Raw genomic sequence first — 23,603 nt, 5'->3', positions numbered from 1 at the left:
ACTTAACAGAGTGATAGGAAAAAGGAAAAGCTAGACCATCTTGCATAGGAATCAATATTTCCTCTAAAGTTAATGCAGTTTTGGCAAGGGTAAAATTGCTGGCAAAGCAGAGCCTTGAAAGGTTTATGAACAGCAAAAACCACATCTGGAAGGAAGACAATTTATACTATTTATTCTGACTTGTAGCATTCCCTGGTTTTTTGCTATGATTTACACTTTTCAAGGAAAGGAAGTACCCACATGACCATAGCAGGGCACAAGCCTGGCTTTTACCAGGGATCTGGGTACACTGTGGATAACCAACCGTACCATGCTCTGGGAACCTCTCAGAGTGACAGCAAGGTGACCTGTTTTTCACATGGACAGCGATGACAATCACAAGTAGGAGGCCATGAATAGTCAAGAGGATTTAGGTCTAGTTAGTCCTAACTTGAGGCAGAGGAAATGGACGAGATCAGCCTGCAGGAATGCCCTTCCTTCCCTCCAGGGCTTGAGCTCTTAACTGCCCATGAGTGCCAGAAGTGGACACACAGTTGGTCAGCAGTGGTGGGACCTGATGGCTCAGGCACTTGGGACTGCTGATTGCCTGGCCAGAAAGGAAGGCAGCTCTGGATGCACCCCAAGCAGCTAAAATGACCCCGTCTTTTGTAACTCAAACTTAAAGGAGGGTTAAAAAGTTACTTAAATTAACCTCCAAGTAAGCACATTGGTACAGCAGCCATGACTTCCAAACCCATGACCTGAGGTGAACTTTGTGTTCTGTTAATAGCTCTGCAAATCACTGAGAAGACACTGGGTACCTCCTCTTGCTGTGGAAAGACAACCTCAGGTCATTTCAGCTGGTCCAAGCTTAGGCTTGTGGCTCTCACACCCTTGATCCCTGCAAAGCTGGCGGTCACGAGGGTGATTTTTGCAAGAGAGGGTTGTCCCATCAACCATGTCCTCACATCCAGCCCACAGGAGATGAGCTATCACCCTCAGTCACTGACATGCGGCACAGGGACCATCAAGATCAGCACCACGTGGGCAAACAGTCCACAAAGCAGACAGTGCTTCATCCAAGTACAATTAAAAGCAATTGAACAGGGAATAATTTAAAAACCCTTTTTATTTAGACCAACACAAGAGCTAGATAGGATTTATGAGCTAAGTTTTTTGGTTGGAAAGCCAGTGTGTGCTTTAAAGCATTGTCAGAGACAGAGAGGATACAGTCTGGAATACTGTGTGGTAATCATTTGTAAAACTGCATGAGACAGATTTTTTTAAACCAATTACTTCCCGTCCGTTCAGGGACAGATGAGCCCCCAGCTAAAATTCCTTTTCATTCCGGTGCTTGTAACGATGAAGATGAAATGTGATTTTCCTTCTAACAAATGCTCCAAAAAGCAAAACCAGAAAAAGCATGTGTTTCTCTGTTATGGAAAATAGGTCTCAGCATGCTGGAAATTCTGTGTTTTACTTACTTTCTACCACAAATGCCCCATTTTTAAAGAAATGAATAATGTAATCATTTTCTCTGATTTATGTTTTCGTTTCTGCCTCATTTGGCGCTAATGCTGTGTTATTACAAGAACAACTGTTCTCTGCAAAAAGAATGATCTTTAGACTTCTTATCCAAAACCTGTGAAGTCACTGGGAATGAACTGCAAGGAAAGGCAGAAAGGCCGTGGATATGAGCAGCAGTTGAACACATTCCCACTGACCAGGCAGATTTCCTTCTTGTCTCCCAGTGACACAGAGCTGCATTTTCCTGCACCTTCCCAAACAAAACCTCTCCTCCAGGTAGGGTGTCAAGAACGCGACTGGCGCTTTTTAGGAACAGATAAAGAAACGTGAGTCAAACGGGGCTCAGTAGAGTGCCATGAGCACAGTCAGAGCCTGGGGACGCCTTCACTGGCGAGCATCCCTGGGGTTCGACACGGCCGCCTGCACCCTCATCAGCATCAGGATCGCAGCAGTGCTAACGAGTGCCACAGCTCCCGAGCCCTCGAGGGTTCAGACGTGTGCTGGCAAGCCGAACAGCAACGAGGAGCATCTTAACAATGAACTTGGAGAAGAATCTGCAGGGAATTAGTGTCAGGCATGTGTAAAGAGGGTTACTTTTCCCATCTCCAACACCTATAATTACATCTCAAAGGTGCTAATAAAATCCAGTGGTTACAGTGGGGTTTTTTTCTCAGTGTGTCAAAGTTAAGCATGCTGCCGTGACGCCTAGGAAAAAACAGCTTTCTTACACTTCAAATCGTCACGAAACCAGCAGAAGTGAGGACGGTGTTCCCCGCTGGGTCAGAAGGGCTGAGGTGCGCTCCTGGCTCCCGGGGCTGCCCCGGCCCTGCCGCCTCAGAGGTGCGGGCCGTAGAAGGGGCCGAGGTACGCGGGGCCCAGGAAGGGAGCGAAGGGGCCGGCGCCCAGCGGGAAGGGGGCGGCCGGCGGCACCAGCACGTTGGCGGCGGCGTAGGAAGGGAAAGTCTGGAAGGGCAGAGCGGCGGGGCCCGGCGGGCTGGGGCTGCCGCCGCCCACCGCCGCGGGCGATGCTGCGGGGGCCGCCCCGTCGGAGCCCGGGTGCTGCTTCTTCCACTTGGTGCGGCGGTTCTGGAACCAGATCTTCACCTGCGTCTCGGTGAGGCTGAGGGACAGCGCCAGGCTGAGGCGCTCGCAGACCGACAGGTACCGCGTGGCTCGGAACTTGTTCTCCAGGGCCACCAGCTGCTCGTAGGTGAAGGCGGTGCGCGCCCTCCGCGGCTTCCCGCAGCCCGGCTCTGGCCGCCGCCGCCGGGCGCTCCGCGGCGAGCCCGGCTCCTCCGGCCCGGGCGGGCTCGCGGTGCCGGTCCCGGTTCCGTCCCCGTTCGGGTCCTCCTCGTCGCGTTCCTGCCCCGCGTCCTCGGCGCCGCTCTCGGCCGGGGCGTGCGCACCTAGGTCAGATCGCCATCGTCAGGGGATAGCGCACCCTCCTCCCGTTCCCCTTCCGAGCCCCGCGCTTCTGCTCCGACATCCCTCCCTCCCCCCAGCATAAGGGCAATCATTAAAAATAAAATAAAGAGGAGAAAAATTCCGCCCGTCGTGCGAGAACCGGCCCCCCCCCGCGTCCCCCGCTGTGCCACCGCATCCGCGGCGGGGAGGGGGGAGCCGTCGATATGGATTTCTTACCAATTAAAAAAGAAGTTATTAAAGTCCCCTTCTGAAGCGAAATAAATCCCCCCCTCCCCATCCCTGCGCTAATGGAGTTTCAGATTTGCGAGGGCCAGATCGATAGATGTCATCTATTAAAGGTAAGTTTTAATCGAACAATATTAGGATCAGGCCGGGGGAAGGAGGTTTGAAGTGGGCACCTGCAAGCTGCGGGCAGGAGATAGGCGGGAGTCGGTAATAGGATATCGATCACCGGGAGCTAAGGCATCCTCCGGTGGGGACGGGCTGAGCAATTACCCAGCCGGCCGTCCCGTGGGCCGGGGCATCCGACCGCTGCCGCCCCGGGGAAAGAAGCGCCCGGGGGCCGCCCTTGCTGGGGGAAAGAAACCCGTGCGGTGCCTCGGTAAGAGCCGCGGCCCGTCCGGACGGGATGGGGCGGCGGCGAGCCCTGATGTGCGCCCTCCTGCTCGGGCGGCAGAGGATGCTCCGCACGCCGGGAGCCGGGCAGAGCACACGGATATCGAGAACTTTTCGCTCTGCATCATCAAGACTTAAAATCCAGTTCCATCCCCCCTTCCCTCGCTCCTGCGGGACCCCGCGCGGGGAGCGCGTCCCGCCGGCCGCGGGTCCCCGTCTGCCGGCGCCTGCACCTGCGCGCCCCGCCAGCGCCGGCCGGAGAAACTCGAGCGCGTTCCTACCATGTGCCTCTAGTTTATTCCTCCCGCTGCCGGGAGCAGCAGCGTCCTTTCCTACTTCAACTCTTCCCAAACTTTTCTCCCGCTCGCCCGAGCGGGGGGCGCTGCCCCAGCTCCCCGAGGCCGGTTCGCGTCTTCTGCTGAATTTCTGGGGATCCAGGATGTCTAAGATGGAGAAGGAGATTTTATGATGGATGGGGGCCGCCTTGGCCCCTCGCTCCGGGCATTCCGGCATCCCACCCCACCCTCCGCGCTTCCCGGAGACCTGCTGGCTCCCAGCGCGGAGCGCAGCGCCGGGCGCGGAGCCGGGCCGCTCCCGAGCCGCACGCTCGGTGCTGGCGGCGCGGAGTGAGCGCCGGGGAGGAGGGTCGGCCGGGGAGGCGGAGGGGCCGGCGGTGGGGTGGGGGCAGAGGAGGGGGCAGCGCAGCCATTGGCACGCCGCCCCCGCGCCCCCTCCCCGCCGCGCTGGCTCCGCGGGGGCGCAGCGGGCGCCTCCCTCCATCCCAACCTCTCCGGGTTTTCCCGTTACCTGCCCCGGGTTGGGCGGGGGGACGTGCAGAGAGGTGGGCAGGGGGCGGCCAGGAGCCTCCGGAGCCGGAGCAGGGATGCGGCTGCACCCGGCAGCCTGACGGCTGCTGCTGTCCCCCGGGGCCCGGAGAGCCACGGGCTGCACCTGTCCCCTCACCCTCCGCTGAGCCACCAGCAGCTCTCCCGGTCAGTGCGGGACCAGCGGGGTGAGCCTCGTGTTCAGAGGCACCCAGAGAGGAGGGATGGCTCCTGCATCCCCCTCCTGCGCTGGGCAGGATCCAAGCTCCAAGTGCTCCCTGTGCCAGCTGCCACTGTTTGAGATATGAAGCTACTGCCTGGTCCTCAGGCAGAAAGGAACAGCTTTTCGTTTGGGAGCAGCTTGGGATCAGTCTAGTTCAGACTCTGGGCCACTCCTGCAACTCTCCCGTGGTGTTCACACTGTTCCCAGTTAGTAGGCAGGGAAACAGAGGCCTGACTGTGCTGGAGGAGCTTCTAATCACTGAGCAACCCCCTAACCAGCCATCCTTGTCTTGGGGAAAACACTTTGTTGCCTGTTCACACCTCTAACTGGGATAGAGTAGGTGACAGCAGGCCAAGCCTTCCCAGTCTGCACTGGCCCTGTGACCACTTCTAGCCAGTCCTGCTTATTGAAGATGTGCTTGCAGTATATTTCTGCACACCTGTATGTGTTCAGGGGGATGCTTTTCCCTCTCCTTGGTATCTCAGCATTTGTTGGTGCCACAAATCATCAGATAGATTGGAGAAATGCACCTTTCCGACAGGGGTGGCAGTCCTCAGGAGGAATCTGCTACTCCACCTGCTTCTATTCCTACGGAAAGATGCAAAGCACAGCCCTCCTCCTCCTCTTCATAGCTGTCTCAGCCTTAGCAGAATTTGGCTCACAAGTAATTCTTGGCATAGGGCTTAAGATAAGGGGAGAGCAAGAAAATGAGATGATGTGCAAGGGTGATGTGATTAAAAGTAACTATTAATGTTAATTATCCAAGAACCCATTTGACATGGGCCTCTGGGGTAGAATGCTACAAGAACATAGAAGAGAAGGGAGCTCAGACATTAGGAGCTCCCACATGCTACAGGTGGCTAAAGCTTGGTTTTGGGGATGTGGGAGGTGGTGAACTGGGAAAAAAGTCTGGTATATGTGAGACTACAAGTACTTCTGTTTGAGTTGTTGGGTCTGCAGGAGCTGAGTATGTAAATTGCAGCACTGAAATGAATCTGTGAGCTATGAGACATTTTCAAATATCATCAGTTTCACATGTATATACACAAAAACCTACAACAGCCTACAAACATACATGCATGTGGAAATGCTCACATACTCACGGATTAGTTCCAGCACTCTGAAGTTGGTCCATTTCCCAGCTCAGGCATTAAAATTCAGCCCAAGTGCTGTCTTTAAATTGCTTTGATGCTAGGTGGGTTTCAACCCTGACCTGTCCTGACGGCAAGTGATGGCTGTAACAAGCTGTGGATCAATATTCATAGCGGGTGTCCTGCGCTGATAACACTATCCAAGACAATGTTCACTATCGCTGCAGACAGCTGAGATATTGTGCCATTAGTAATGTTGTTTTAAATAACCTGATCCATTTCTGAGTCTATTTAATGAATTTCACAGTTTAGATATTATCTTTAGGGAGAAGCCAGAGGCTATTCCAGGAGCAGTGATGCAAATCGATGCTGCCAAGGCTCCTCTGCTTTCCTTAAAACAAAATGGACTATAATTCCACCACAGCTCCTTATACATTCCGGGAGCCGTGCCGTGCTATTGATGGCATTAGCAACGAGAAGATATTTGGGAGAAAGCAATACTGTCTGTAAACCTAGAACACAGCCGATAACATCTTATCTGCGACTGTAAAATTCTTTATACGATGAGTCAGTGGGGTTTGTTTTTTTTTACCCTTGGTTGTCATATGAATCACAGAACGGTTTGAGTTGAAAGGGATCGGGTTGATTCCACTGCCGTGGGTGGAGTGGCTACCTGTCGCTCTATTGGGAACGGTGAGAAGCACGACACAGACTCTTGTGGGTTGAACGGGAGAGAGTGAGGTTTATTACCTCAGATCTTCTTTTATAGACCGATATGTGAAAGTACAGAACGGTAAAACTGTTATTGGTTAGTGAACTAACACATCACCATCATTGGTCAGTGGGGTACACCACCCCTCGACCTTCTCTTGCAAGAAAACACGAAACTGACAAAAAGCACCTGCAAGGCTGTCTTCTGTCTCTGAGGATTGTTTTAATTCCTCCTTATGATTACCCAGGACACTTTCTCAGGCGAGACTGAGAAAGTTATACGGCCTGCTTTTCCCCAGGCACTGTGCTCCCTGCTTTTGCTCGTATTTAGCATCCACAGCTACCCATTGTGGCTCACGCAGCTCGCCCTCGGGCAGGGCCAGCCGCGTTTCCCGGCGGGGCGGAGCGGAGCCCGGGACTGCATTTCCCGGCAGCGCCGAGCGGCCATGGCGGGCGGCGGCTGGGCCCGGGCCGTCAGGGGGCTGCTGCTCGATGTCAGCGGCGTCCTCTACGACAGCGGTGCCGATGGCGGCGTCCCCATCGGCGGCTCGGCCGAGGCCGTGCGCAGGTGGGTGAGGGCGGCTCAGCTGAGGGAGACCGTGCGCGGGTGGCTGAGGGCGGCCCGGCTGAGGGAGACCGTGCGCGGGTGGCTGAGGGCGGCCCGGCTGAGGGAGACCGTGCGCGGGTGGCTGAGGGCGGCCCGGCTGAGGGCGGCCCGGCTGAGGGAGACCGTGCGCGGGTGGCTGAGGGCGGCTCGGCTGAGGGAGACCGTGCGCGGGTGGCTGGGGGCGGCTCGGCTGAGGGAGACCGTGCGCGGGTGGCTGGGGGCGGCTCGGCTGAGGGAGACCGTGCGCGGGTGGCTGGGGGCGGCCCGGCTGAGGGGGCCCGGGGCAAAGCGCGGGCTTGGGGCGGCACCCGGCGCTTTTCACCCGCCGTGCTGTGCGAGCCCCGCGCACGGAACCGGAGCTTTGGGGGCCAGCTCGGTGCTTCTGAGGATTGTTCAAGCGAAGGGAGCCCGGAGAGCCTGGGCTGACGGGGAGAAGAGTGTGTTAGTGTGTTATTGTTCTGGGTTTGCTGTTGGCACCGCACGTGTGGCAGGAGATGTGCCATTATCCCCTGGTAATCATTTTTAAAACATTACCCACGTCGGTGTTTCTGTAAATTGATTAACTTTGCTGTCAAATTAGCTGGATCTTCTTGCAGGGCGCTTGCAACCCAGAAATGGAGAATTTCTGTGCTGGGGTTAATGATTGCCCAGCTTGGAAGTGACTCAGGAGCAAAGTGGCCTTGGTGAGTTACTCCCAGTGCCCACAAGTAGGGAACTCCTTCACTTTTAGCTGGGTCGTGCTGTCCCATGTCGTTCTCATGCTGCTACACGAGCTAAGTAACTTCAACTTAACTAACTTTAATTATTTAGGTTGCCTTGCCAGTGTGCCTGTATTGGCCCTGCTTGACCAGAGGAGCAGGATGGGGCCAGGGGAGAGCAGTGGCTGCAGGGACAACTTTGTTTAAAGACAAGTACTGATCGTGTGGTTGTGAGTTTCTGAAGAGCCTTTTGGCTGGCTGTGATGTTTCACTCACCCACGGTGGAAAATCCAGATTCACCTGGCAGGTGGTGGATGGGGCTTGGAGCAACTTGGGATAGTGGAAGGTGTCCCTGCCCTTTTTAGGGGATTGGAACTTTAGTGTTCTTTCCAACCCAAATCACTCTGTGTTGCTGTATGTACCCCACTTGAAATGTTTTAAATGTCTACATTCTGAGCCCCTGTGAAACACTGACAGCGCCGCTTGGTGAGCATCTCTGCAGCTTCTGTCCTCTGGGGCCACTCAGCACAGACACACTTGGGACAAGTGCATTATTGAGCAGAAAAATATGCAGGAAGAAATACTGAATTCAGTAAAATTAATCATATGAGTTTAGTTAAATATGTGCCTGAATGCTGGTGTAACCACATGGAAAGGCAGAACTGGAGAGGATCCAAATAAAGTAATAACAAAGCTGTTTGCTGCTTGCTTGCTTTTTTTTTTGTTTACCATAATGATGTCTTTGTTCATACTTCTTGAAATACATGTAGGATGCACAGAAGATGTTATCAGCTGGATCAGAGTTCCCAGTGCTGTCAGAGAGCAATATTTGAAGTAAGTTTAAGGCTTATTGAGTCTCTTGGCCAGTTTGTGGTGCTCACCTGGCTGGGAGAAGCTGCAGGTGCCAGGACAGCCCAGGGGAGAGCAGCATTCCCAGGGAATTCAGTGAAACTAGGCAAGGGGAGAAGTTGTTTCTCTTGAAATCCTGTGGCCTGTGGTTCTTTCAGGGGATTGTGCATGTGCAGAGCACAGCCTGGGACAGCCCAGATCATAGCCAAGGCCTCCAGACACAGCCAAACCAAGCATAAATAATAACTGCATAAATACTGTCAGAGATCATTCCTTTAGAAACCAGGACATACTCAGTAATACCTGTGTTGTGGTTCACTAGATGCTTTTGACGTTGGTTTTTTGCTCCAAGATTTTAAACTTCATTTTCTGTTGGTTTGCAGGCTGTTATTTAATAACCTTTGTCACTGCATTTGCTGAAACCTCCTGCATGGAGGCAATATAAACTGCAGTCTAACTTACAGTCACATCAGAAATATGCTGATGAAACAACAGTAAAACTCCGGCCTTGGGCTAAATGTAGGAAATTATGGGCTTTCTCTGGAAATCCTGGAAATGTCTAAGCCCTTTTTGCCTGTTAGTCACAGGAAGCCCTCAGCAGCTAATCTGACCTGTCTGCCTGTCTGGAAGGGGCTGCAGGGGTCTTTGAGGAGGGTTTGGAGATGCAGTCCAGCAACATGCTCTGGAATGCTGTGCAGGGAAAGCTGATCTCGTTTGGGCAGGATTTGGTGAGCAGTGAATGGGAAAGTGCCAGGGAGGGAAGAAAACCCCACTGAACCACTTCGTTCGGGTCATTCAATGTAAGTGGTGAAAAATAATCATTTTCCTTGGGTAAAGTCAAGTAGCCTTATTTATCTGCCTATTAGGTTAGTAATTGTTCTGGCTCACACCATTTAAACTCTTTATTGACTCATTATCCTATTGCCAGTTGGTCATTAATATTTGTGTCTGCGTCACAGTATAGCTGGGTGGTTTCAAGCAGATGGATTAAAGCTAAAAGGAGCTCTTTTTTAATTAATTCAATTTTTTTTTTTTTAAATCAATTAAAGAGCCATAATTGCAGATAGCAAGGAACCTTATAACTAATTCAAATTGCTGTGGTCCTCTGCTAAAGGAGCTAACATCTTTCAGTGCATATGTATGTCCAGCAGAAACCTTAAATAACCTTAAATATCAGAGTACAGATAAGGGCTCTTACAACAGGACAGCTGACCTGTTCTTTTCAGATTGTCTTGCTACATCATCACCCCCATTACAGCAATTAACTTGGTGTAACGACATACAGCACACTCCAATAAAAATGGTAAGTAAACATAATAATTTGTCATTGGTTTCTTGTGACTGAAGCTATCCTGGCCTCCTAAAACTATGTTTTCTGCATTATTTATATTGTTTTCAGCTGAGTTCTGCTGTGCAGTTATTTGAGTTAGTGTTTGTGAGAGCAGCAGCGTAATTTCTGCCAGCAAAATTTGGCCTGGTTTCTATTTGTGATGGCTGCAGAGGTGTGCTTCCCTCTTGTTTGTTTGTTTTTTCTAACAGTTCAGTCAGATGGAGCAGAAACAGGGCCAGAGAAGCTGATGGACACTGGAACACCCTGAGCAAGGTGACATTCAGTGACCTCACAGTGCTATAGAGACCCTTCTGAGCAAGGCATCGATAGTTGGTATAACCTGAGATGAAGCACTAAGTGTAACAGCTGGGAATGCTTTGTTTATTGCTGGTGTTCCTGGAGCCCTGATAAACCATACCTGTGAAATATTGAAGGATTCAGTGTGGTCTGAGAGGTTGGTGGGTTGGAGGCTGAACCACAGGAGTGTTTGTTGAGCAGAGCTTGTTTCCTGTGCTCAAGGGATAAGGTGAATCTGGGTCCTTGTTACTTATCCAGACTGTGGCAGCCAGGCACTCATGTGCCAAAGGGTATTGGCACCCCTGGTTTAACTCCTGGAGCCAGGAATGTCTCTAAATTCTCATGGGACTGTTGTTGTTTTCTTTAGGTGGGGATACTAGAGCAGTGGATGGCTAAAAAGCCCAAAGTGGCTCAATAAGATAATTCATCCCTTTAAAACTTTTAAGACATAATGTTCCTTGATAGTTTAACTTACTGTGGCATATCTTGTTATTTTGAGAAAGTTATGTAAACCCATCTCTTCCCAGCATGTGCAGTTCACTGGCAGATGCTTTGCAGAAGATCAGAAAGCCCATGGACAAGATCAGAAAGACCATCGGTGACTTAAAGGCTTCTGGAGCCGGCCCTAACAGAGCCTCAGTGTGGTGCTGTTATTGTCTTAATCGATTTACACAGCATTGACACGAGGTGAGCTAGCTGCTTTTTATCTTCCAAATAGCAGGGAGCTGGTCCCTTACAAGACAGAAGGTGGTTAAACACCCATAAAGGATGCTCAGCCTGTGCTCTGGCATTTGCATTTACAGCTGTGTGTTGATAGTGTTTCCATTAGCATATCCATATGAAAAGCACACAGTAGTTGGACGTTTACAACATCCTGTTGTTGGGCTGGGATAGCGCATCTGTTAGCACAGCTTTCTACAGAGCCCTTGAAAAGGGCAGCGGAAATCTGGGGAGCAGGGAGGCTGGGGAGCAGCTGGACAGTCCTGTTAAAATAAAATACCTGGAGAGTTTAACAAGAGGAAGATTGTGAGGAGAACAAGCGGAACTGGGACTGTAAAACAATTCAGGGTGTGGGGGTTCAGAGGAGTTGGGAGCTCACAAAGAGCCTTTTGGAAGTGTGTGTGCCACGAGGAGTAGGAAATCTTTGTTGTCACAGTAGATAATGTGGCTTAGCACAGGCTGTGCAGATGTTCAGAGTTCCACTGAGCTGTGCCTTTAGGGCATTTGACAGAAAAGGAGTTGTTCCTCCCAGAAAGAGACCTTCAGGTAAAGTAGACAGACCCTTGTGTAAATATCTGTTAATTTGGTTTTGTACTTTCCTCTCTTTGGACTTTCTACAAAAGAAACCCAGTGACCCAGGTGTCACTGCCCTCCTGAAGCAGCAGACCACAAAGAAATGAAGCAGTTTTGTATTGTCACGTAGCTGTTCCCTGGCAGAGCCAGAAGGGGATCCAGGAATTGATCCTCATTGGGTGCAGAGTTGTCTCAGCTGCACTCCAGCCTGTAACATTAGCTGTGGTCTCAGTTTTCTGAGAGCAGTGGGTGTTTCTAACCCGTATTTGCTTTCCTAATCGGCGGTGTTCATTATTTCTTTTAAAAGATTTGTGTCCCTGAAGTTGTGGGTGCTCACCTGCTGTCTGCACAAATTGCATGAGTAAGTGCCTGCATTTTTGGAGTTTACACATCATTAACCTTTAGGGTCTCAGAAAAAGAATTCCTTCTTTACAAACAGGTGCTATTTGTGTACAAAGTGAGAATTCAACCCTGTCAAAGATAACTTGTTTTTGAATGAATTTTTAATGGAGTATTTAGCAGCTTCATAGAGTCATAGAATAGTTTGGGTTGGAAGCAGCCTTAAAGATCATGTACCACCCCCCACCTTTTTGCACAGAATAAAAGCTATTGGAATATCATTCACTATGTTGTCCATAAAAATATTTTGCTTAATGCAAATAGATACATCCCAGACCTGTTCATGCTAACCGAATCCCCAAAGATCTGATTTTTTTCTTGACAGTTCCCAAAGTGGAGATTTACCAGCTATTTAAGGTCTGACAGAGTTTACTTATTGAACCACTTGCAGTGTGGTTAAAGTCTTTTTGGTGTAATACATTAAGCTGATTTGGTAATCTGCAACCTTAAATGCATCTTATTACTGAATTTAATGGACCAGAGAGAGATTTTTCTTATATTCTGCTTTTTGCTTCCTTTCTGCAGATTCCCTTCAGAAGCACATGTTATTTTTATTAAATACTGAATTCTAGATTTTGCTGTTATGGTACATTGCTGCCTACAAATCTGTTGTCTTCCCTGCTGTTCAGAGAAGTGGACTATGATTTATGGTGTTGAATAATTCGTGCAGTAATTCTGGTATCCAGCTGTATTCAATGGCCTTTGTAGAGAATTCAGGACAAGATGGACTTTGTTTTAGTTTGCAACTTTCAAGAATTCTTTTTACCTCTGAAAAATTCTAAATTATCAAAATACCTAAATAAAGGCATTGATGGTTTTTAAAGTTTGCTCTGACCTGCAATTTAATGATATTTTTTCAATTTTTTACTGTCAAACAATGTCTCAAAGTGGTGTTTCCAGAGTCTTTACTTTTATAAGTGTACCCTTCCTTATGTCATCCTTGCCCACCCTTAAATAACATTGGCCTCTTCTTGTGGCTCCTTCATGTGTGCCTATTAATCTGCTTTTATTCATGTGCAAAGGTAATGCCCTCCTGTTTTTTAATCCCTTTTGCAATGCCTCCTTTGGATTGCCTCCAAATTATCCCCTTCTATATTTAGAGAGAGGTGAGCCATATGGGGCTGGAGAGGAAATTGTGCTCGGGAGATGGCAGATGCAGAGAGGAGTTTCAGGCACAGGAATGCAAGAGGGACTGGGGCCAAAAAGTGCTGTGTGTAAGGATTTGTCAGGGCAGCCTTGCTACATGGAGCAGAAAGTTGTATCACCAGAGAAGCAGGGCTTTAATGAGCCTGGCTGTTCTCAGGACCAATGACAGGACATCAGAGAAGGGAAACACCAGGAGGTCAGGGGACAAAAGTGACTTCAGAGACATGACAGCAAGAGTGAAGCAGTTTGGATGTGCTGTGATGGCAGAAATCAGAGGAATGGCAAGTTTTGGGTGCTGGGATCAAGAAGGAAAATCCTGCAGTTTTATCTACAATCCTCTGATTCCATTGCGCCCATCAGGTTAAAAAACACCGGGGAATTCAGTGTTTCCATGAAATTAGGAGAGGCTTCTACCATGTAAGAATGGGCAAAGGCACTCATGCTCTCCTTCAGGCTTCTGAAATAGTGACTTTGCCTGTTGTTATTGCAGAAGCTGAAATAGCCACTGGAATGGCAGGAATACAGATTTGCAGAGAAAATACAGCACGTTTTTGCCAAAAATACACTTTTTAAGCAGAGCAAATGTGCTTTCCTCCCACCAGGCATTTCCACAGCTGGACCCCAGAAGGGGTTATTGCTCAGAGCTGGTGCTGAGCCAGAAAACCCTTTTGCATCCTCAGGTGTGTGTGGTGTTCCCTGGGAGGTTCTTCTGGGAAAAACCTGCAAGCTTGGGAGAGGTTTTACCTGGAGCACCAGCAGCCTGGCCCTTGCAGAGGGCACTAACATGAGCCCTGCCCTGGTGGGAGCATGATGTTGCTGCCTAAGTCCTGCTTTACTTTGTGGTTTGGTTGCAGGTGCTGTTTATTCCCTGTGTTTCAGACAAGGTATCAGAGTGTTGAGGGGGTTTACACTGAAGCATACCCATATTTGTTCACTGATGCAAAAGAGTCAAATAGAAAAAGTGCTCAGCATGCTTTCTTTTAAATTTAAAAAGAAACCCAAAGCACTCTGAAAAACCAAAAGCAGGATAAAAAAACAATTCTGGAAATCTCATGTAGCACATTTCCAAACCCCTTTGAAGTTGATGTTGGACAGTCTCCAAACTCCAGTTTATTGCCTCTTCCAGGGTTTTGCTTTCTACCCCACTGCCCATCTATCTGCACAGGACTTCTGGCTGGGGGCTGGACTTTCCCCCTATTCCTGTCTTAGGGAAAAAACTTCACTGCTAGAGACAGGGGGAGAAGACAGGAAATCTGAAGTCTAGCCTTAGACCTTTTCCTCAGTTGCTTCAGCCATGTGCAGGATAATGTGAATTTAAGTTTGATGATTCTCAGTCTGGATTCCAGGACCATTGTGTTTCCTATGTGTGTCACAACCTTTACATCATCTGAAAGAACAGGTTTTGTGTTTTATGTGCCCAAAGGCTGCCCATAAAGGTTGGCAAGGGCAGTTGGCTAAGTCTGCACAAGGTCAGTGAGGATGTCCAATAATTGTCCTAACACTTTACCTGTTATGGAGCAATAATGAGAGTTTTTTTCATTATTTTCGGGTGAGTGAGCCTGGCAGATGCTGACAGCCAGCAGATGTGTAAAGTTCGAGGTGATTTGTAAGGGACCGGCTCATCTGACGCATGGTAATTGCATTGTGGGACATTGTCACTCAGCCCCGTGTCCTGCTCCAGCAGAACGAGGTAAAGGTCAGTTCAAAGAGCTGCTGAGGCAGGGGCAGCTCAGGGCTGGAATTAAACCCCTCACACCCACTTCTCCCCTGGGCAGGTGCTCACGGTGCACCCAGAGCTGGGTGGGTGCCCCAGCTGTAGATCTAGGGATCATTTGGGTGACCAAGTAGTTGTTTGGATCTGGAGTGGACTTAAATCCCTCCTCTGGTAAGGCTGGTGTAGTAGCTCAGTGCTCATCTGTCCATTTTTAATTTGGGGCTTGGGAGGGTTTTCTGTGACTTTTTCCTCCAGTGTGTGCAGTGGCAGCTCTGTGGCAGAGCAGGCACAGGCAGCAGAGCCCGTGTGATGCACAGCTGGAGGGGACAGTGGCCTTTCCATCTGCTCCCTGCTGCCATCTCTGTTCTGCCACCCCCTCCAAGGAGGGCTCTGACGAGTTTCTTTTGCCACTTTAGCTGAGTTTGGCATTTGTCACAGCCTGAAAGGTCAGAAGCTGCTCTGCCTCACTCAGGTGAAGCTCCCCTGTTCCTGCTCTCGGGCATTAGGAGTGCTGTGAGCAGTGGTGCTGGAAATGGAGTGGATTTGTCTGATGCTGAGCCTGCTGATGGCCCCAGACATGGAGGGAGAGGCAGCCTTGGGATGTCAAGAGGCACCTGGAGCATGCTGGGTCCCTGCAGCATGGAGAGCAGTGCTGCCTGTCCGTGTGCTCGCCTTGTGCTCTAATCAGGATCGATTTTCCTGGTGCCTGCAGAGTTTGAGTGGGATCTTTATCACAGCCACGGTGTGTGGAAGTCAGCTGAAGGCCTGATTGACTGGGTTTCCTGGGTGTGCCTGTGCTTCTGTAATGGGCCTGCTGATAAATCTGTAATACGCTGGAGATCTTGATAAAACGTGTGTCGTGTGTTTCATCTCCTGCTGCCTCATTCTTCTGCACTTGCAGGTACCTAATCCCTTGCTCTTTATCTAATAAGACATCACATTACAAATCTTGTTCTTTATTCTTCTCCTGACATCCCCACACTTGCCAGCAGTGGAAATTGTAGTACCTTGCCTTGCTTTGCTGGGAGTGTGAGCTGTGGGTTGGTTCAGAGGCTGGAGGTTTCCCTTGAAGCTTTGCAGCCCTGGAAACTCACTGGGCAAAGCATCACGCCTGTGGGACACAGACCTTCAAGCCACTTCTTTTAGTCTCTCCATGTGCAAAACCTGACAGAGCAGGGAAACTGAATGAGAGTTTTGCTGCAAACATGACTGGAGCCAGGCTTTCTCCCCCTCTAGAGCTGTTGGTAAAAGCTCTCCCTAATTATTTAAGCTCTGAGTTAAGAGTTGTTTGCTGGCCAGCAGGCTCTGCTCACCATCCCTGAGCAGCCAGGGCTGGATTCATCCCAGTGTGTGTGAAATACTGAATGTACAGGTGAGTGTGACTGTTCTCTGCAGGATTTGGCAGAGTTTACAGATGCTAATTGGGAAGGAAAAGATGACTTTTTCTTTGGAAAGGTATTTTTGTAGAAATAAGTCTCCTCTAGAGTTTTGTGGATTTTTGTTTCATTTAGTGTTCCAGGATATTTTTAAAAGTTCTTCCCATGTGTCACTAGAGGACTCCCATTTTTTTGTCCAGCTTGGCCTAACTCTGTAGACCTGATCCTGAGCATTTCCTGAGCTCAGTTTGTTGGAGTGGTAATTGCTGGTAGCCACAAAGGCATGAAGCAGTCCGGGATGTGTCCAGACCCCTCCTGCTTTGCTCTGTCCTTTCAGAAGCATCACTCTGGTTTTCATCCAAAATGCTGAGAAAGAAATGAAGTTTGTAGTACAGGAAAACAGAATCTGTGCTTTCACCAGGCTGCCCTGTGAGGGTGCTGGTTTGTCTGTGCAGGTCTGTGGTTGGTGTTGTCCCTGGATTCATTATGTTGACCTTTAGGAAGAGAAAAAGCAGATTCTAATTCAACAAATGTCTGCTTCCAGGCAGTTGTGAATCATTGGGATTTTTGTTTTTACCCTAAGAGTGTGCAGGGAAGCTTTGCATTTAAAATAATTCTTTTTAACCATGGCACACTCTGTTAAAGTTTGTTGTGTATCCAAATTACACTGCTTTTCTTTTTAACTCCAGCTGAAACTGTGTCTCGAATAACAGATGTGGAATATTGTCATCCCACTGTCACACCAATTGTTCATTGTTCTGAGAAGGTCACATCATAATTCATTAACAATAATTATTCCCTCGGTACACCCTGCACTTCTTCACTCAATTGCTTCATTAACTTGAGAGTGAATCTCACATTCAGTGCTCCAATCAATGAAGATATATTTATAATGTACAAGTGGATGCTATTAGTTACAATATATTAACTGCCTAATTTAAAAGAGAAAAGCTATCTTTATGAAGGGCAATTAACCACTAAGTGTAATTGATAATTCACATATCTATGATTAGGAAAGACAAATAATAAGAAAGAAATGAATCACCAGCATTATTAAAGAAGACACTGGTGTGCAGTTTTGACAAGCAGAAGGGGCTCTCTGGGTCAGGACCAGATTTCCAAGAATCCCTTGATGGAAAGCTCGTCATCAGATCTGTTGTCTCGAGGTGGCTTTGGTGTTTGCACCAACCAGTTGAGATAATCTCACCTACAAAATGGACCAGTGTGTTTTTTTTGTCTTGAGAAACAGTGCAGGGACTTCCTTTAATAGAAAAGTCATTTTTCATTTTAATACAAAGAAGAGTCACAATATTTTTGTAAGAATTTATAAGCTGGGTTCCAGACTTACCTAAATATCTGAATCTGCATATGCTCAAGTCCTCAAAGATAATTATGCACAAATTCACATGAAAACTGACAAGAGTAGGCATTTTCACATATTAGAGGAGCTGAGTGACACTCCCTTAGGCAGATGGTTTTGGTTGGCTTTTTTTTAATTGTGGTGCATCTTCAGTACTTCCAATTTTCTGTGGCCTCTTTGAAATATATTGGGTCTCCAAACAGCTGACAGCTCATCCTTGGGGAAGAGGCTTTTTGGGGACATCCACAGCAGGTCTCCAGCTTGGGAAGTAAAGCTGCTCAGAGGCAGAGGGCTTGCAGAGGATTCACAGAATCACAGAATAGTTTGGGCTGGAGGGGACTTTAAAGACCCCATTCCACCCCTGCCATGGGCAGGGACACATTTCACTATCCCAGGCTGCTCCAAGCCCCATCCAACCTGGCCTTGGACACTTCTGGTATGGTGGAACAACACAACTTTTGCAGAGTACCAATCCACAGGAGCCATGTCCTTGGCTCTGGACACTCGTGGCTGTGTTTCCTTCCCCTGAGAAGCCATTTACCTATAAACATTTATTAATAAATCAGTTAAAGTGGTGATTTTTCAGGATTATCCAGCAACTAACAACACAGCTGTTTTATGAGAGATTTAATGATAAATGTGACTGGATCCACCCCAGTGTTGATGAAATATCACTGAATTATCTGGCACTGCAGTGCCCAGAGTCAGGATTTCAGGTGCCCCCTGTCACAGCAAAGGATCCTGCTCCTGGTTTGGAATATATCATCTTCACCTTCTTAGCAGAACTGACACTCTTACCTCATCTTCTTCATCTTCTTAACCTCTCTGCTGCCTTCCCTCCACAGGATCAAAGCCTCTGGGCTGAAGCTGCAGCTCTGCACCAATGAAACCCAAGCGACCCGGGAGAATTTTGTGAGGAAGCTGCGAGCCATGGGCTTTGACATCTCGGTGGCCGAAGTGACCGCGCCGGCGCCGGCCGCCTGTCGCCTCCTGAAGGAGCGTGGCCTGAGGCCACACCTGCTGGTGCACGACGGTGGGACAGCACTGGGGACACAGGGAGGGAAGGGAAATGCTCTATTTTCCTCTTTGCTTTGGGTGAATAGGTGTCTGAAGAGCACTTTATTCAGACTGAGGTTTATTTATTTTTTCACTTATTATAATAAAGGGAAGCGCATATCTGGGGAAATGCCATTGCTTCTATGGGTTCTAAAATGGTGAGGGATTTGTGATTTTTTTTTTTTTTTTGTCTTTTTCCTCCTTCTGTAGATCTTGTCCCTGAATTTGCTGAGATTGATAAGACAAACCCAAACTGTGTGGTTCTTGGAGATGCAGCAGAAAACTTCACCTATGCAAACCTGAATGAGGCTTTCCGACTTCTGATTGGGATGGAGAAGCCTGTCTTGATCTCCCTTGGAAAAGGGTGAGTTAAGCTCTGATTTTTCCTCAAGTCTGCATTTTTTAATATCTTTAATGGAGGACAGAAATCAGTGTGGGCACTCCCAGTACCAACTTTTCAATTTTTAATCTGTGTGCCTGGGCTGAGAGCCTGATCTGATCAGGTGCCTGTCAATGATGAGAACTTCTGGTGCTTTAAGAGAGCCTCAAAACCTCATAGGAATCATGGAGAGTTTGGATTTTGATGTGTGTGGCCCCCAAGTGAGTGAGTATTTAGTGTCTCAGAGGTGTGAAGTGTTGTTTAACTGCTGCCTTGTAGCCACATATTCCTCTCTGAATATAAATAATTTTTCATCGTGAAAAAAGCTTAAAATTTCCAGAGGCCATGCTTGTGTGAAGAGCTGTTGGTGTAGATTTGTGATGCAATTTGATGGTTTTGGTGCTCCTGAAGTGGCAGGACATTTGTCAGACAGCATTTTTAATTATTCTCTGCCCATTAAAGGTAAATTTTGACCTCCTGCTTTCACACACAGGAAAAAATCCAGTCAAGGAGTTTGAATGTTTTCCTGAAAATAATTAATTTAGATATATTCTGAGATTTTAAACAGGACATTATTAATTCCTGTGCTGAATAATGCCAAACCCCAGCAAGTTATTCTTATCTGTTGTGTGATGTGTGGGTTTAAAAGAGACTGTGCATGTTTATCTTGGAGAAAGTGCAGTGACAACTTTGCTCAGTGGTTCAATAGACTGTAATGGGCATGAAAACCCTTCTTAGCTTGTGGGTTATTGATCCAGCTGGGGAGAACTTATCAGTGGGAAGGAGCAGTTAAATTCATTGTGTTGCCTTACCTGACACTCACGCTCTAATCCTCCAACAGGGGTGAAAAAATCCTTACTGTTTCTCTGAAGGATAAGGAGAAAATGTTGAACCAACAGGAGAATGGATAATGTAAATAAAATAATCAGATTTTGTTATGTAATACTGTATTTCAAAATTAAATATAGAAACAACCTTGGCTTAGGAACTGTATTGTCATCAATACAAAAATGTTTTGTACCCTGTGCATGTAAAAGTAATTATTTGGTCATTCATTGATAAAAATGGCTCTTTCTTGTTACTTCTTTGAAATATTATCTTTTGTTAAAATATAAAGATTTTGGAATATTTAGAGCTCAGTTTGCACCAAGAGCATATTGCTTTTTAATGGCTGATCATTGAGGTAATGGGAATACAAGTTCTCTGGTGAGTTCTCTGACTTGAAGGAGGATGATTATAAATTATAAGAGCTATTCTCCTGACTGGAGAAGCCTCGTTGATGCAAAGGGGCCAAATAAAAACCCAGCTTCATTTTTAACCTGCAGAACCAGCACAGCTGGGTGGACCTTGGCAAGGTGCCTGCCTTGGGCCAGCAGGTTGGTTTTGGTAGAAGTTTTAGTTCATTCCATAGAAAACAGAAGTGTCAGAGTCACTGAAGCAGAATGCCCTGCTCCTGGAAATGGAGTGATTTACATTTAGCATCTGTTTTGGGCTGAGAGTGGGAATTGGCTTTGTAATTTCTTCTGTCATGCCACTGTCAGAAAATTAAGCTGTTTACACCAGACTATAGAAGGTTAATGGCTGTTCTAGCAAAGGTCAAGTGGTCATTTTAAAGGAAGGCTATGCTGAATAATTGAAAATGGCAGAAGGATAAGGCATAAAATCTCAGCTGACTGCTCATCCTACCTTTTCTCCTGTCATATAGAAACCTGCCTTAGCTCTGCCCAGAGCTTGGAAGACCTGCATGAATGTGAATTGCTGTTCCAGAAAAAAAACTCTCTAAAGACACCTTCTAATTACATGAGCTTCGTGGCAATGAGAGCATTTTAGAAGGAACAAAATTCAGCATGGAGGGCTTTCTTAGTCCTGATGAACAAGGTTTTCTCCTGTGGGAGGCTGAGACAGCAATGATGGTCCTGTCTGGACCAGCTGCTGGCTGGTGCCAGCCCTCATCTTTTAGCTGCCAGGGGGTCTCTGTCACTGTGCAGTAATGCAGAGCCCAGTCCACCCTGGTCTAAGCACACTGAAATCCCTTTGAAGCAGTGAAGTTGTTCCCAGAGGCCATCTGGGATCCTTTCCCTGAGCACTGCACAGTCCTGAGCCTGTCCTTTCCTTAACTCCTCCTGCTGTTAAACCAAGGCCCGGGATTTTCTGATTACTTGACTTTTTATGCAGCCATATGGACATCTATAAAGGCCCAGAAATAATAAAATGTGGTTTCTTTGTCTTTAATTGCCAGTGTTTTCATTTCATGGGAACTTTATCACTTTCATTTCCAGACGCTACTATAAAGAAACTGATGGTCTGAAACTTGATGTTGGAGCATATATGAAGGCATTAGAGGTATTTTATAGCTGGAATTATGCTTACTTGTCCTGTGCACCTTGTTAAAAGAGTACCTGGGATAAATATGGGTCATCTTCTGTATTTACTCACCTTGGTGGAGGGAGTTCCCACACATTCAAACTCATTTGCTGCATTCTAAAGATGGGTGGATTCATTTATTTTCTGCCTTTGTTTGGGTTTTTTTTTTTGGTTTAAATTTGTTTTACCTAAACTATGCACTTTTTCCATTGTGCCATCTTTATTGCAAGTGAGGCCCTTGAAAGGAGTCGTCAGACAAGAAAAAAGTGGAATATTGTGTGCAAGATACCCAGGAAAACCTGAAGGTCCATGTAATCTGTTAGGCTTTTTTTTTGTCCAGGAACAAGCAAGAAACAATTTTTTTCAGCATAGCACTGATATTTAGTTGCAGGAAAATGTAACTTCTAAAATCTGCCTTTTCAAATGTAACTTTCCAAAACCCAGATTTGAAACTCGATTTTTCACTTCCATCATTAAAATTATGCCAGGTGGTTGAAGAAATTCTCTGTATCTTTTAAGGCACTCCAGTACTCTTGATAGTTTTTTATAAAGGATATTTGTTATGTCTCTTAAGAGTGATGCTCCCAACAAAATGAGCAGTACTGGAGCTGAGTTTGAAGATGACTCAGCGATGGAGAATGTGAAAGATTTGTACCTTGAGGTGTTTCAAGAGCATTTTCTCTCCTTCCAGAGAACTTTAAACACTTCTGTTATCCAAATTTCTCTGATACTCACCTTCACCTGCTAATCCATTGTGTTATTTAAGGGCAAAAATCAATAATCACAAAGATTTTACAACTGGAGTTACGGAGCTGAACAAATCCTTTACCAATGAACGTTTTTTGTGTTTCTCTTGTTTGTTTTTTCCCTCAGTATGCTTGTGATGTCCAGGCCGAGGTGGTGGGGAAACCAGCAAAAAGGTTTTTTGAGTCAGCCCTGGCAGAACTGGGAGTTCCACCAGAGCAGGTGAGGTTGAGGTGCCGTGCCCGCAGGCTGTGCCATGTATTTGTGCCCACTGGTGTTTATTTCCTGCTTCGCTATAGCTTTGAAAAGTTACAGAAGAGGCTGAAGGAGAATGTGACCAGGACTCAATGCTTGGCAGAGGCAGAACAGGTGCCCTAATGCCTGGCATCTGCTTGGAGGCTACAGGGTGATGGAATTGATCCCAAAATGTCATTTATTTCCACTGCTGTCACACTGACTACCTTTTTTTTTTTTTTTTTTTTAGTAAAAGGGAAAGGCAGAAGTAAAATATTTTATAATTTTGGTGACTAGGAAGCACTGACTGACCCCAAAACCTCCTCCTGTATTTCTGGCTTTCCAGAAACATGCTGAATGTGTTGTGCTTCCTCAGTGCATCCCATTTTCCCCCTCTCTGGAGTTGTTCCCAGCTCCTCTTCCTTGATTTGTTGCTCTGTCACCCAGGACATAAGGATGAGTATGAGAAGCCTCACAAACAGCAGTGAATTACAGCACAGTAATTCCATCAGGGGGGTTTGGGTGGCATTATAAACAACAGGAGTGAAGTTTGGTGTGGCTTGTAGGTCCCTGGAGCCTGAAGATGAAATGATGACCCTGTAATTCAGCATGTGCTTGGGTTTTGCTTTATTATAGAGTGGGGAGATGAAAAAAGACCTAGTGGGCCATCTAATCCATCTCCTTCCCCATGCAGGAATGTTCCCTGCTCCATGGTTATTAATGTTTTGTCCACAATGGTTTCCAGAGAGCCAAACAACTGTCAGTACCCTGGGAATAGTGTTCAGCCCAGTGGGACTTGTGGGAAGGCAGCTTTTCCTGAGATTTATCAGGATATTTCCCTTTTAAACTGCATCTCCTTATTTCTAGTTTTACTCCAGTTAACAACCAAAATCACTGCTTGCCTTCCTGGGTATTTTCTCCATCCATTTATCTCTAGACTTATTATCATTGCAGGAGTTGTTTTTTACTGAAAGTGTGTGGTTTAGTTCTTCTGCTTCCCTCCATGCAGTCCCCCTGCTTTTTTCTGTACTCCCTTCAGTCTGTCCATATCTTCCCAGCAATTAGATAACCCAGTCTGGACTATCCCTGGAATATCCCAGGTGCAGAGCTCATCTCTAAATCCTTGCCCCAGGAAACAAATCTGATGTAATGCATCACCAGGCTGGCAAAAATGCCACAGGGTGAGCCCTAGTGAGTGGTTCCCATCAGCTCCTCGAGTATTTGTAGTAGGAAATAGCAGGAAATAACTATTCCTCGAGCAGGAATAGTCCTCACAGAAATTATTTATTCATTCTCCACTGTTTGCCACGTTTGCAACTCATGCCTAACTTTATATTTTGTCAGAGTTTTGGCTTTTTTCAT

At 47.4% G+C, this 23,603-nt stretch overlaps 2 protein-coding genes and 1 long non-coding RNA gene across 8 annotated transcripts in view; 2 read left to right on the top strand and 1 right to left on the bottom strand.

Moving 5' to 3' along the window:
- Window positions 1–2,263: 2,263 nt before the first annotated feature.
- NKX1-2 (NK1 homeobox 2) lies at window positions 2,264–4,063 on the bottom strand. The gene is made up of 2 exons (XM_086899051.1): window positions 3,828–4,063; window positions 2,264–2,912 (listed from the first exon to the last, which is right to left on the bottom strand). The coding sequence occupies exons 1-2, from the start codon at window positions 4,057–4,059 to the stop codon at window positions 2,341–2,343; spliced, it is 804 nt and encodes a 267-aa protein (XP_086755177.1). The 5' UTR covers window positions 4,060–4,063; the 3' UTR covers window positions 2,264–2,340.
- A 2,679-nt stretch (window positions 4,064–6,742) lies between these two features.
- Window positions 6,743–23,603, top strand: part of LHPP (phospholysine phosphohistidine inorganic pyrophosphate phosphatase) — a 71,076-nt gene continuing 54,215 nt past the window's right edge. For 2 of the 6 annotated variants that reach the window (XM_086899190.1, XM_086899189.1), the window contains exons 1-5: window positions 6,743–6,963; window positions 18,310–18,497; window positions 18,731–18,884; window positions 21,179–21,242; window positions 22,137–22,229. In XM_086899190.1, the coding sequence (XP_086755316.1) occupies window positions 6,842–6,963; window positions 18,310–18,497; window positions 18,731–18,884; window positions 21,179–21,242; window positions 22,137–22,229 (621 nt within the window). In that variant the 5' untranslated portion in view covers window positions 6,743–6,841. Of the gene's footprint in view, window positions 6,964–7,598; window positions 9,853–10,088; window positions 10,153–10,703; window positions 10,864–18,309; window positions 18,498–18,730; window positions 18,885–21,178; window positions 21,243–22,136; window positions 22,230–23,603 lie in introns of all 6 variants that reach the window. The other 4 variants (XM_086899191.1, XM_086899192.1, XM_086899194.1 and 1 more) reach the window with 4 other exon arrangements.
- LOC147651823 (uncharacterized) lies at window positions 11,777–12,694 on the top strand. Its single transcript, XR_015289707.1, has 2 exons — window positions 11,777–11,830; window positions 12,394–12,694. It is a non-coding gene; the product is annotated as an uncharacterized LOC147651823 (long non-coding RNA).

This window comes from Cyanistes caeruleus, chromosome 8 (assembly GCF_971803275.1).
Source record: "Cyanistes caeruleus chromosome 8, bCyaCae1.hap1.1, whole genome shotgun sequence".
Classification (NCBI taxonomy): Eukaryota; Metazoa; Chordata; class Aves; order Passeriformes; family Paridae; genus Cyanistes; species Cyanistes caeruleus.
The sequence above is the reverse complement of the archived record's forward strand: the minus strand, read 5'-3'. Positions and strand labels throughout refer to the sequence as shown.

Excerpts from the sequence above, each read along its gene's own strand:
- NKX1-2 (XM_086899051.1), bottom strand. The coding sequence starts at position 4,059 with ATGCCGGAATGCCCGGAGCGAGGGGCCAAGGCGGCCCCCATCCATCAT. Across the intron at positions 2,913-3,827 it reads GAATAAACTAGAGGCACATG|GTGCGCACGCCCCGGCCGAG; the intron begins GTAGGAACGCGC and ends GATCTGACCTAG.